The sequence below is a fragment of the Uloborus diversus genome, chromosome 2 (assembly GCF_026930045.1).
Source record: "Uloborus diversus isolate 005 chromosome 2, Udiv.v.3.1, whole genome shotgun sequence".
In the NCBI taxonomy this organism is placed as follows: Eukaryota; Metazoa; Arthropoda; class Arachnida; order Araneae; family Uloboridae; genus Uloborus; species Uloborus diversus.
The window spans coordinates 26300320-26314569 of record NC_072732.1 but is presented as its reverse complement, the minus strand read 5'-3'; the positions used below and the strand labels follow the sequence as shown (position 1 = coordinate 26314569).

The following is a 14250-nucleotide window of genomic DNA, read 5'->3' as shown; positions in this document are numbered from 1 at the left end:
TACCAAAACAAATGCAGAATTTTCACAATTTTTTAAAATTAGCATTTATAATGTTGTTTAATGTAATCTTTTTTAACACAAGGGTATTCTTTTTTATTTCTTATGTGTCTTGTTCTATACCTGACATTCTTTTTTATATATATATATTTTTATTACTATTGTTTTTACTATGCCAGAAAAATCATGAATATTGTCTAAATGTAATGAAAATAGAAAAATATATTGCTGAACAAAACGTTTTTACAGTATAAAGGGGGAAAAAAGTTTTTTTTTTCTTTTCATGCTTGAAAATCCGCATGTTTGTGATTACGTTCATCAAAGTCAGTTATTGCAAAAATTTAAAAAGTATTAGATGCTGAAACTCCTATGTTTTAGGGTTTGATCATCCAAAATTCCAAGGCACTTTTTTCAAAGTGCATAACATTATTTATAACAATAGGAAAATGGTTTGATTCCCCCTAAAATAACCAACACCATAAGTTAGGACTTTTGAGTGAAAAAAAAAAAAATTAGCAGACATGTTTTGCTGTTCCATCAATGTGCTCCAATTCATGAAAAAATGGATGTACCTTTATTGACATGACTCATTTTTAAACCACAGGGGCACTAAAATGACTCTAAATCATATCTTTGAGTTTTTAACTCAAAAGGATTTATTTAGATTTCGTAAAGATATTGGGAAAGGTATTTATGAAAACCAAACAAAATAAAACAAAGGGAAAAAATGACCAGCTAACTATTCTATGTAACTAAATATTTGATTGGGGTCTTGATTTTTGATTGTAAGATGCTTTCAGTTTATGATATTTGACGAACAATTATTCAAAGGATGTACAAGAATCACTAAAAGATTTATTTGTTAAGAAAGGTGCTTACCAAAAACTTATGCCTGGTTTCTCATGTTCAAGGACTATAAAACTCCTCAGCTGCAAAGCATCCTAGATAAATTCAAATTAAACTATCTAAGATCCATTCATTATTATTCATTCAAACATTCATTCATAAGATCATTCATTCCCTCTATTCAAATTGAACTACATACATGTGAAGCAATGGGATGTTTTTTGAGTTATAAGTGCCTGCTATTCCACAGGAAGTAACTGGCAGAATCAAACAAAATTTGGTCCATATATTGCCCCTAACAGATACAGGTGCTAATTCAATTTTGGTGTCAATAGCTCAAACAGGGTTTGAGCTATAGAACGTTTTTCGTCGCCATCTGTGACTGCTGTATCTCAAAAAATAATGAACAGAATTAAACAAAAATTTATCGACTAGTCCTTAGAGCAGGGATTCCCAACCTGTGGGTTGGGACCCCCTAGGGGGCCAAAAAAAAAAAACGTTCTCACTTACAACTACACATAGACAGTAAAATTTGTGAGATTTTTTTTAAGTTTGATGCTTTTGCATAGTTTATGACAAGAACGAAAACAAAATTGCAAAATATAGAATTACAAATATTGCTACAAACAAAAATGATAGCTAAAAAATGGATGCAAAACAAATTCCCCAAAAAATAAACACAGTGATTATTCTGTGTTGAGCTTCAGTCAACTTTGAAAAAATTATGAAAATGTGATATGTGTGGGACAAAGAGGCTCAAAGTTTGGCTGAAAATTTTCTGACCCTATAGGGTACATTTATCTCTATTATCACTAAATCAGAAGTCAATTGGGCGATTCTTGAAAAAATGTCCCGTGCGTAACACTAAGTTTTTTATTTTATTATTCAAGCAACTATTAATTAAATATGGAATTAACTGTTTTGCTTTGATAGTATATTAAAGTATGTATTCTTCCCTTATAGCATTATTTTTTGAATTCTTTGGTTGGTTGGAAAAAATAAAAAACTTAGCATTACGCAAGGGAAATTTTTTTGAGAATCACCCAATTGAAGAATGATCTTTAAAATACCTCTCAGGGAACTCTCAGATTAACTAAACGAACTTTTTTTCTTACAGTAAAATAAGAATGACCTAGGTTTAAGTCTTCTTGAAAAGGACTATAGCTGTTTGATAAAGATTTACTCTTTACATTAATTGTTTAATTGCTGAAGAATTTTCTTGTAATTATGCTATAAGTGCAGAGTAAATTGTGTATATTGAAGAATAATAGGAGCGTCTATTTTCAATAAACGCATTTACTCTAATTTTTACACAAAAGGTAATTTTTAACAAAACAAATATTGTTAAGCTCACTCACTACAAGAAAAATTTACACAAATTTCATAAATTCCTTGTTTACATATAGGGCAAATTAAGTTGCATAGTTAAATTCCGTAGATTTTTTTTTTACTGCATAAGCCTCACACTGCCAAACTTTCACCCACGAAAATTTTCTATAATAGTTAATTTTTCGTACTTCCTGTGGTATTTTTGGGTTGCTAGCCCCATTCGTTCCCTTTTCGACAATAAAGCTCGAAGTAAATTGTAGTCTGTGTAGTGTGAAAATTATAGCAACAAACAACAGTGTGATCACACTTCTATGCATTTTTGACTCAACACAAGAGAAAAGCGATAGCTTTTCGTCAGACTCAAATGGTAAAGAAACTAAACATCAAAATATTTTAGATGCTTTTTATATGCTCCATGCTCCGTGTAATGTTTCCATCAAGTTTAAACAATCTTTCTGATCAAAAGCTTCTATGTAAACGAACGCTTTCAAATTCTTTCATCTGAGGACTTTGTATTCATAAGTAAAGCTTTTTCAGCATGGCTTCAGGGATATCACCTATCGTTGCTAATGGAAGCGCTAAAACCAGCACTTTGCAATGAAAGACTAAATAATTTAAATGTGAAATATGTCAGGAAGTATGCAAATGTTTTCAAGCTAAGAATATCAAATAAGTGAGAGACAAATGAATAAAAAAAGAGCAAAATTTATTTGAAACCACTTGAGCATGAAACTTAATCAGAAACAGGCATGTTAAAACTCCAGCATTACACTATTTTTTTCGCAAACCCCCAAGGGTTCACAAACCACTGGTTGGGAACCGCTGCTCTAAATAGTAGTTAGGGGACCTAGGACCCGTATAAAAAAAGTTAAATTTTGTATTTGTTGACTCATTTTTATTTTCACTTCAAACTTTCAATATCTTAACTCAACACCTGATTTTGAAAATTTTTGCAATTGGAAGTATACATCTAGGACTAACAGTTGAGAAAATAAAGGTCTTGCAGGTTAAAATGGAACACCCTGTATATCTGGGGGACACATAGGGGATTGCAGGTTATTTATTTTGTGAAAAAGGGGTCACGTCGTGAAAAAGGTTGGGAACCACTGCATTAGAGGGTTTAAGAGCTGATTATGTTTTGGTGTCAATAGCTGAAAGGGGGTGGCACAATCAAACGTTCTTTATTTCCATTGTGAGTGCCATATCTCAAGAAGTAATGCTACGTTCTGGATGAAATTTGGAATAAATGTGAATCCATATGTAAACAGGCATTGGTTCCATTTTGGCGCCAATCGCTCCATGGAGGGGCTGATTTTTTTTTTTTTTGTGAATAAAAATAGCTTTATAATTGCAACAATGAGAAAGATTCGCGTGATTTTAATTGTTGGAAAATGACCAGAAAATCACAATAATTTAAACTTTTTAACTGTTGCCATCTTGTGTTTGTTAGCAAATAAATATTTTTAATTATTTTAAGCAAGGCTTTTAAAAAAATTTTTAATTTTCGTTCTTTGCTTTGCTTTTAAGATAAATTGGGAATGGGGATGTTCGTCAAGTTTTGGTGTGTGTAATTTTGCTTTTGTTGGGAATACTGCTTCCTCATCAAGTTTATAATTGGCTTTTATACTTTGTATTATTCCAGGTAAATTTATATATTTCATGTATCTTGTGTTAAAAGTATACAAATAAAAAAATGTATGGGTCGTAATTTCAGATGCAACTGATTTTACTACTAATTACAAATCTGGATGGAGGAGAGTTGTCATTTGAAAATTTAAAGTTGGTGCTCTTTTTAATCTGAAGACAACCTGTTAGCACAATGTTTTATTCAGCATTATATTATTCCTGTTGAAATGATATACAGTCCAGTCGCATTAATATGACCATCTGTCAAAAGCCAGAATAACCACCTTCCGCAGAGCGGACTGCTGCGAGACGTGCAAGAAGAGAGTCACTTAGGTCCCTGAAGGAGCATAAAACGCGATTCATCTGAAAACGCTACCTGCTGCCACTCAGTGGACGTCCAGCTGCTGTACTGGCGTGCAAATTCTAGCCTTCGTCGTCGATGAACAGCAGTCAGCATAGGTGCACGAACCAGGCGTCTGCTTCGGAGGCCCAGACGCAGCAATGTTCGCTGAATAGTAGTTTGGGAGACACTTTTGGTAGCCCCTTGGTTCATTTTGGTGGTCAGTTGCTCAACGGTAGCCCGTCTATCTGCCCGAACGCATCTCCGTAACCGTCGTTCGCCTCTGTCATCTATGGCCCGTGGTGCGCCATATTTGCCGCGTCGCTGATTTTGGACAGTCCCATTTTGCCATGCACGGTACACTTTTACCACGGCGGCACGCGAACAGTTCACAAACTCAGCCGTTCCGGAAATGCTCCCACCCTTGGCCCGAAAGTCAATGATCATGCCCTTTTGGACGTCGGATAAATCGCTTCGTTTCTGCATTACGCCAACGATTGAAATGTTTTCCGAAGCCCTCACACACTCTTTATATACGCTCAACTGCACTGTGCTGCCACTTGTCTTCTGTGATTGGTTATTTAACTCTGACGTGGAAAGTACGTGGTGGTCACATTAATGTGACTGGACTATGTATTTCATTTTAATAGCTATGCAAATGTACAAAGGAATATTTAAATTTTTTTTGCCTGGGGCTGAGACGGAAGCAATATTTTTTTACAATTTTGCAAAGTAATGACAGTGTGGATATTAATAAATATTATTTCCATTCCAGGATAATGTAGAGCTTAGTCCTGTTTTGACGATACAGAAAGTGAAGAAAGCTTATGAAGATGCATTAAATCATGTATGAATTTCCATTTCCGTAATACAAATATTGATTGGTTGCCTGTGTATCCATACGTACTAATTCAAAACTTTTATGTTGTCCATCCATAAAGTAGCCAACTATTATCTAGAAAATCTGTTAGTTACTTATGTAAGAAGATAAGGAACCTAAACCCTGTCCAAATTTGGCTCATTGCTTCCCAATGCGCTTAACAAGCCTTCTACTGTTAAATTTTTGTTTCAGGAAGGTGTTTGTCCCTGCTATCCTATTCCGTACTCTTTTCTCTACTTTCGAAGTGCAACTCTTTCAATGTTGTCTTTAATTTTAGAAACAAACAGACAAAACTGGAAAATCACTTTCAAACTACCTTCTCAGTTCACATCCTGCTGGCAATCTAGCGCCTGTACAATCTCAAAGACAAGTTAACCTGGAGTTCTTTTAAAGAGACATTTCATTCCTTGCAAGAATTTTCAATAGTTCTCAAAATTTAAAATGAAGTAAATTGGTCAACATGGATTAGCTCAACTCTCATAGGAAATATTGTGCAACAAACTCCAAGAACAGGAAAATCATACATCAAAAATGCTACTGTCATTAAAGAGCTCTTCAAAGCTCAGTCAGTTCCGAAGTTATTGTTAGTGGCCTTAAGGAGCAAATTTTAAGTGAAACCGACATTAGAAAGCAATGTTACAAATAGTTTTTGCAGGTTCGTCCTTTCGAATTTTTCCAGGGGCAAAGAATGTTTACTCAATGTAAATTATACCGAAAGAAAGCAAAAACCATGGCCACCTTCATGCAAGTAAATTGATTTCCCAAATCCAGAGGGAATCATTTGACTCCCCTATTACCCTAAATGAGGGAACTGAGTTTTTGACACATTATTTTTTGTATCAAAGTTCGCTTTTTCAAAAGAGTAATGTATTGATTGGAGAGTTAATTATGAAAACCTTCTGGAAACCTTGGAGTCACTAGAAAAATACGATAATTTTTTTAGAATGCATTTTATTGAGATAAAAATCCTTCAAAAACATGAAAAATCAAGCGCAATATTTATTTGTAATGAGTATGAATGGGTCATTGCACTTTGTGGTAAGAAAAAAAAAATGCTGAATGTTATTTTTGAAGATGGACCAGAAATGATTTACAATGATCTAGTTGTTGATTCAACCGCCAAGCAGGTCCAGGGTATATGTAGTGTCTCTGAGCTAAGCAGAAGCTGATTCAACTCCTGATGTGTTTTATCCAGAGAAAAAATGTCTTGATTGTGAAATGTGTTACTTAGAGAAAATATGTGGCCAAGATATTACTAGAAAGTCTCAATTCACCCCAATTTAGAGTGGTAACAGAATTTTAAGTGCTAAAAAAAGGCGCAACGTTGCAATGCAATAATAAGAATTGCTGGTTTTTCCACCTTTATTTGTGCTGTAAAACAAAATTTATATGGCTGTGTATTCACTTCAGGAGAAGAATTTTTAAATATGGGATCGCCAAGATTAATGTTCGGGCAGATCAAGGATTGTACCAAGAGTTTTTCAACTTGTTAAATTCTTGATAGGAAAATCTTTCAGCACCGCACCAAAATCTCTTTGGAATGCTTCTTTTTAGTTTGGATCCAAAATAGTGAGCATAGAAATTATTTGTTTAAAATGAGACTTTGAGATATTTCAGAACACTAACTCTAATGGACAGCGTTGTGTAGTGGTTTTGCAAGTGTCGTGTGAATAGCTCAGGCTCTTGAGAGAGACCATCAATTGTTTTTTGGTCTGTGCTTGTATTCTTATCGGTAACTTGAGTTTTATAAGCCTCCTTGTACATTTATTAGGGCCTAGCAATGCAGGAATTTCTACATCGTGATATGCATCACCAACCGTACATCCTAATGTTGCAATACAATTTTTGTTGCTATTTTGCTCTTTTTTTTTCTTTTTTTAAGTGAGTGATTACACATGATAAACTTAGGTAATCAATATATTTTTTGTCAAGAGCTAAAATCAACTGTGCATTTCTTTCATTTTATAGGAGAAGTGAAAGTCTAACCCTTCACACCTCTGTTGTTAACCCAGATTGTACTGTCGCACTGCTAATTTAGCATTAGTGTGAAAAAATTAGAGATTAAAACAGCAACAATCGTGGACCGATATTTGTACATTGGAACAGTATTGATGCATCGGTTTAGAGAAAGATTCTAAGCTGGTTTAGTGATGTGGGACACACAGCACACTGGGCCTTACTGATAGGACCAGTTCACTCAGCCCTAGTGTGAATGTGTCCGAAATTCATTGTATGTTAAATTATTTTTCACCATAACAATTCTTGTTTCATTTCTCTCTCTAGAACAAAACTGTTCGGGGAATAATCTTGCTCAACCCTAGCAACCCTCTGGGTGATGTGTATAAATCTGAGTTATTAATGGATATTCTAGAATTTTTCCACTTGTAAGTTTTAGATTACAGTTTTTATTTATTAAGCTGCAAAAGCTAAATAGTTCTTCTTTTGTAATTTTTTTTTTTTTTTTTTTCAATTTTTGTGAAAGGCTAATTCTGTCTTAACAGTTTCCTAGTAAGAAATGAAACAAACCTTTGCTTTGAAAATGAAAAGATAAAACCTATTTGTGAAGCACAAAAACTGCATTTTAATCCTTGTAGGTTTTAGGGTTACAAGAGCACCTTTTTCAATTCAGAAGACATGAGTTTATGGACGAAAAAACATTCAACAACATGATTGTTTTTGACTTTTCAATTACCTTGTAGTTTCAAAGCTCTCTAAACATGTAATTAGTGTTAGTTATTCAGTTTCTTATTTAATTAACATTGACAACTATACATCGATAAAACGTTGATAAAAGTAGAAAATATTTTCTGGAAGAGCAAAATTCTTAAAAGTAATTCCTACGCTGTATGTCTTTTTTTAATCCTTAATATCAATAAATTATATTTTCCCTTTTATTTTAAACTTTAGTTTAATATTTATTTAAGAATTAAATTGATAGAAACAAGTTTTGCAGAGACAATATCCAGGCAAATTGCTTTCTAATTAAAAAAATAAATCAGATACTTCTCTTTAACATTGATTTCCTTTCAGGGGCGCTATTAAATATTTTACCCACTGTGAACAAATGAAATTAGTTTATAGCTTCCCCTTATCCTGATTTTGATATCAGAAGTTATTATTTTTAAATTTAGTAATTCAATTAGCTGTTGTGAAAGCTTGTACATGACTATATGATTAAAACTTAAGTAATTTTATTATTGCAAAAATTTTACAGAAAAGATATGCATGTCGTAGTTGATGAAGTCTATGCACTTTCAGTATATCATGGAGGAAACCAGTTTCATAGTGTCTTGAAATTTCCAGTACTTCCTGATCCAAAGAAAGTGCATGTCTTGTATGGAATGAGTAAGGTATAACTTGGAAGTATCTTTTTGACATCTGTTACTTCTTAAAGTTATCAATACTTACAACTCCAGTAATCTTAAGAACCTATAAGATCTGGACATTTAATTTTTGTTTTCATTCAAGATAATGACCTCTATTACCAAAGCCATAGCCAGAATTGTTTGCCCACCAGTAGTAGATACACACACACGTTAGTTGGCCACTTAAGCGAAGTGTTCCGTTTTAACCTGCAAGACCTTTATTTTCGCAACCGTTAGTCCTAGATGTATACTTCCAATTGACAAAATGTTCAAAATCAGATGCAGAGTTAAGATATTGAAAGTTTGAAGCAAAATCAAAAAATGCAAAATTTAACTTTTTATACGGGCTCCAGGTCCCCTAACCAATATTTAGAGAAATAATCTCCATTGAAAAGTATTACTGACACAAAAAAACTTGACATTTGTGCGACCAAAACTCAAGGAGATATTACAGTTTAAAGTTTTAAGGGACCATACAAAGGATGAGATTGGATCTTATCGCCCTTTCAGAGGAATGTCAGGTTGTCGAAGTAAATAAAATAAGTATTTATATTTTACATTGATATTCCAAAATAAAAGCAAAAGTTTTGCCTTGATACGCAAAAGCACACTACGAAACCTCCAACAATTTGAAAAATCACACTGTATGCACACATGTAATTTTAAACTCTTATTAACCGCTGTATATGCCCCCAATAGGTGTTATTGATGGTGAGTGTAAAGTGGTGTAAGTCAAAAAACGCCGCGTTTCACAATTCGGTGAATATTAGTTGTACTAATGTCAAACTTCTTCTGTTGGAATGATTTTTCAATGCAGAAAATTTCCCTAATTATAAATAAGGGGACCTGGGGCCCGTATAAAAAGTTAAATTTTGTATTTTTGACTTATTTTTTTTTTACTTCAAACTTTCACTATCTTAACTCTGCATCTGATATTGAACATTTTTGCAATTAGAAGTATACATCTAGGACTAACGGTTGCGAAAATAAAGGTTTTGCAGGTTGAAATGGAACACCCTGTATATATGCATTTGTAATGATCTATACCTCAATTATTTACTGCAAATTACTTATTTTTTAGTGTTTTTATATTATAATTAGTTTTTAAATGCATAGTTTTTACAGGTTAAATGAAAGCTTATTTCATTAAAAAAAAATTATTGCTTTCGCAAAATTATTTATTTTTTGACAAACCCTAGAAAAATAATCACTCAATTAAATATGAAAATTTTAAAAAGTGTTTTTTAAAGGAATTGGTTCATTATTTATTGGTTTTTGTTAAGTTTTGTAGTAAAAGATAGTTAGGAAATCGTAATTGCCTCTTAATTTCCTTTTCCTTATAATGATGAATTGGTCTACCATTGGGGATGCTAATAACATAGAAAAATGATGAACAATGACCAAAAGTTAAATATATTACTTAAAGTTAAATAAAGTACAACTTTCAATGCATTGAAATGTTTTAGTTTAAGGACTTGTGATGTTTGAATATTGAAAGCATTGAATGACTTCCTAGCCTCATGCAATACCAATGTGTTTATCCTTTTCCAAACTAGATATAGGGGAATATGAGGCAAAGTGAAATGTTCAAATATTTACTCTGCTTTTAACACCACCTGCCTAGTAATATTTTAACTATGTAGTAGCACGTGTAGGCTCTTCCAGTCAAGAAAAAAATTACCTCTGAAAATCAAAGAATATGATAATACAAGCCAAGCAATTTTCGAAAATTGATACTCATTTTGTGATATTTTGTTGTAAGTCAAAAATTATTTTCGTTGTTATTAAATAATAAAGTTATTGTTATTTATATTTTAAATATTGAGACCTACTAATATATGATGCAGAATTTATTTGCTAAATATTAAGCTTATTTGTATTTCAAATACTTTGTACAGTTAGTCAAGTGCATGAAGTGCAAAGTGGATGGGGTAAAGTGAAATATAGTCCATTTCATTGACTTATTCAATCTTTTATAAAATCATTTATGTATTAGTTAATTAGTTGTTCCATTCACATTCTTTCATTTAAAAATTCTCTTATTTGTTCATTCATTGACTTATTTTCTTCTTCATTTGCTATTTTATTAATTCATTTAATTTTTTTTCTCATGTGTTAACTTATTTATATATTTATTTATTCATTTATTGTTTTATTTTATGTTCATTTCTTCATTCATTCTTTTATTTACTCATTTATTCGATCAAAAATATCTTTAACAATCAAATAGAAAATATTTCATTTAGAAAAATATGTTACATTTCATTTTGCCCCCATGTAAAAAAAAAGAAGGAAAAAATTTCCACCTTTTTTTAAAGGTACAAATTTACTGTCAAAAGTAAAAAATAATGTTTCAGTGCAAGTTTTATTATAAAATATAGTGTTCTTTCTTTATGTATCATAATTTTCAAAACAAATTTCCAATTTATTCATTTTGAAAAAAGTAAGTGATTTTAACCATTTCACTTTGCCCCACATTCCCCTACTTTTCCAAAGTGGAGTTTTAAATAAGAAGAACAAACTGCTTTCCCCATGAAACTAATGTTCAAACCCTTTCAGGTTTCAGGGCTTGTGCTTACGGTGGGGGATACAGGGCCACTGTAGGTGCAACCCCCCCCCCCCTAAACCTTGGAAAATATTATCCGTCTACATTGTTTTCAAACACTTTATGAATAAAATGTGAACAATAGCAACACTTATGGATGCCCTATTAGGGGCCTTTTTCCTAGTCAATTTGGTGTTTTTTATTGACAACCAGGCATTTTCAGAAATGTTTCCCACCCAAAACTATAGGTTCATTCAGGAGGGAGGGGGTCATTCTTTAGCATGCCCCCCCCCCCTTCTTCTAAAATGGTAGTCTGTATCTGCCCCTGTGCGCTTATTAATAGAATAATGATAGCAGGCCCACCAGAGGGAAACCCGGGATAAAATAATGACATGTGTGCTCTATATCTAAAAACATCTCCCCTCTGCTTCTTTCATTGACTTGATTTTCTTGTTTGAAAATGTTGCACATTACAGAAAATATCTAAATTACAGTGGCAAGACAATTGAATTAAAAGCATAAATATAAGTCAAGAAATTAAAACAAATTTAACATTTAAAAAGTAACAACAAATTGCTGCTTTTTTTTTCCTTTGCTTTATTACTACATAATGCATTGATGCTAAACATAACTTCAAACCAAAGATTTTATGCACCATATTATATCTTGCAGGATTTTACAGTTGCTGGGTTAAGAATTGGTATGGTTCATACAAAATGTGAGGTGCTACAAAGGTGCTTGACTGAGCTTTGTTTCTTACAATGCATTCCCTTTCCGGTGATGGATATGGCTGCAAGATATTTGGAGGATTTAGGTAATTTTGATTATTTATTCTCCTTATGAAACAATCTATCATTTTATGCCAATAATGAAAGTTATTGTATTGCTCTCTACCACAGCAAAATATATGCACAATAAACTGTCTGAAGTAGAGTTGGTACCAAATAAAAATAAAAGAAAGATATCCGTCTTAGATAATTTTCTAATGTTTTATAAATGATGTTTATAAAACCGTGCGCAGATAAAGAAAATTCATTTTAAAGTATTACTTCAGGTTTAAGCATATCATTTCGTTTTGATGGATTTTTCATGTTATATGTATTTCACTGTAACTAATTGCATCAATGTGAGTTTCACATGCATGTTCCAAGTCCTATGAGTCTACTATGTTCTGTACGTTAGAGTAATACAGCCTGACAGGCATTGGCTTCCTGGATTATAAGAGTTTATGTGTTTTACACATTTTCCCTCATCTTCCCCCAAGCTTTAAGATAATAATTTTAACTCCTTTTTAGCCTACTTTCCCAGTAGAAGTCAGAGAAAAAAGAAAAAAGCATGAAAGAAGACTTAATGCATTTTTAAAATATTGCAAGAAACAAAAAAAAACTCAAAAATAAATAAAAAAATTAAATAAATATCTAAAAATTAAAAATTGGAAAGTAGGGTATTGAGATGGGGGAAAATGTCTGTTGGTCTGTCTATCTGTCTGTCCTAATAACTTTTGAGAGAACAGTCCAATTTGAACAATTTTTTTTTTTTTTGTTTGCAAAATCACGTAAGGACACCTCATTCCCATTTTTTTTATTTGAACAATTTTTTGTTCAATTTTGAACAGTTCAAAAAAAAAAACTTAACATTAGTGCCTATGGAGAAATTCAAGGCAAAAATTAGTTCTATAAACTTAGAGGCAAATCAGCTTCAAACAAACTTTTTAGGAAAAATCTTTTGGTGAAGAACATGTGTAGAAAATGTCTTTTTGATTTGAACAATTTTCTGTTCAATTTTGAACAGTTCAAAACCTTAGACATTAGCCCTACGGGGAAACTAAAATTTGTTAGATTAAATAGATCTAAGGTACTGTCCATTTTTCAAGAGAAGGCACTTCACCCCACCTCCTCGAACGCAGAGTTCCATTTCTCGCGGGGGTGATCGGTAAGCAATACACATGCTTCTAAAGGAGACAACCAGACAGCCTTACCTTGGGCGTGCATTTTAATGTGCAAAAAAGTCTTAGTGTCCTTTACATCACTTGCTTCACTTGTCTGTTGTTATTTTAGTTATTCTTACATTTTAAAAACTGCTGCTTTTACAACAAAATGTTATGATCCGAATGTACCTTCTGCCGAAAACTGCAAAATAGAATCATCGGATACTACATGACGAAGGAGGAGTCAAGTGCCTTCTCGTGAAAAACGGACAATACTAAATAGATAATATATAGGACTAAAATAGATCCCGAACTTAAAGGCGGATATACTTCAAACAAATTTGTTGGAAATAGCTCTTGATGACTAACTCCAGACTCTGACTTCTAGAATTTTAGGGCATCTGACTCCGACTCCTGTACCCTAAATTTAGTCGGACTCCGATTAGTGGGACTATTCCTGACTCCGGCATTTGGAATTTTTTAAAGTCTCCAACTCCGACTCCACAAATATTAACCAAGTCGCAGACTGTAAGGAAAAAATGACCGATTCTGACTGTAAGTCTTTGAATTAAAAACACCTTCAACTCCCAAATCTGATTCTATTTCCCCAAAATGAGACTGAAATAATTATTGTTGATATGATTTTTTATTTTCACGTTGAAGTTTACGTATTTAGTGTTTGGCGGAGAAATTCGGAGTCTTTTATTTTTCTACATAAAGATCTGCGCAGGTGGTTTTTTATTTATTATTATTTTTATTTTGATAATGAAAAGTGTTTGGTTGACATTTTATTGTTTTTTATTTGTTTTGAAGCACATTTATTCATTTTTAAAAAATTTTTTTGGCAACAGGGTAAAAACAATCTTTTTTTTTTTACATAATGTACTTTTTTTATGGAGGCTATTATTTTTCTTTTCGAAAGCGAATTGAGATTTTTTTTTAATGGATAAAAATGTATTAGCTGCTTTGTTTAAAAGGTGCTACTACTTAATTTGTTCTTTTATTTGCTTTTATTTATTTTGTTACGCATTGTTTTCTGGATGAACAAGGCATATTTTATTTCTAGAATTCAGGTAAAAATTTTAAACAGTTATGTTTAAAATAATTTGTGGTTTTAGCTAATTTTGAGAAGATTGATCAGATACTAGAAAGTCGATATTGGTTTACAGGAAAGTAGTCTGGTTTAGTTCTATGGAAAATTATTGTTAAATTCTATTTTGAATGGTTAAAAACAAAGCTAACATTTATGAGTTCACAACATATTTTATTCATATCAGAAATTGCTCTCAAATCTGTACCCTATTGAAGATAATGAATAGCTAAATACTAAAATAAACCTATTCGTCAGACTTGTCCTAGGGTATTTGTATTTCGATTTATTTGCTTACAAGATTT

The 14250-nt window shown here is 32.3% G+C and overlaps 1 protein-coding gene across 1 annotated transcript in view; it reads left to right on the top strand.

Annotated features, from left to right (window-relative positions):
- The window catches only part of LOC129216922 (uncharacterized), a 51708-nt gene that overhangs the window by 23803 nt on the left and 13655 nt on the right, over positions 1-14250 (top strand). The window contains exons 8-11 of the mRNA XM_054851139.1: positions 4914-4985; positions 7302-7402; positions 8233-8368; positions 11601-11742. Of these exons, the coding sequence (XP_054707114.1) occupies positions 4914-4985; positions 7302-7402; positions 8233-8368; positions 11601-11742 (451 nt within the window). The remainder of the gene's footprint in view (positions 1-4913; positions 4986-7301; positions 7403-8232; positions 8369-11600; positions 11743-14250) is intronic.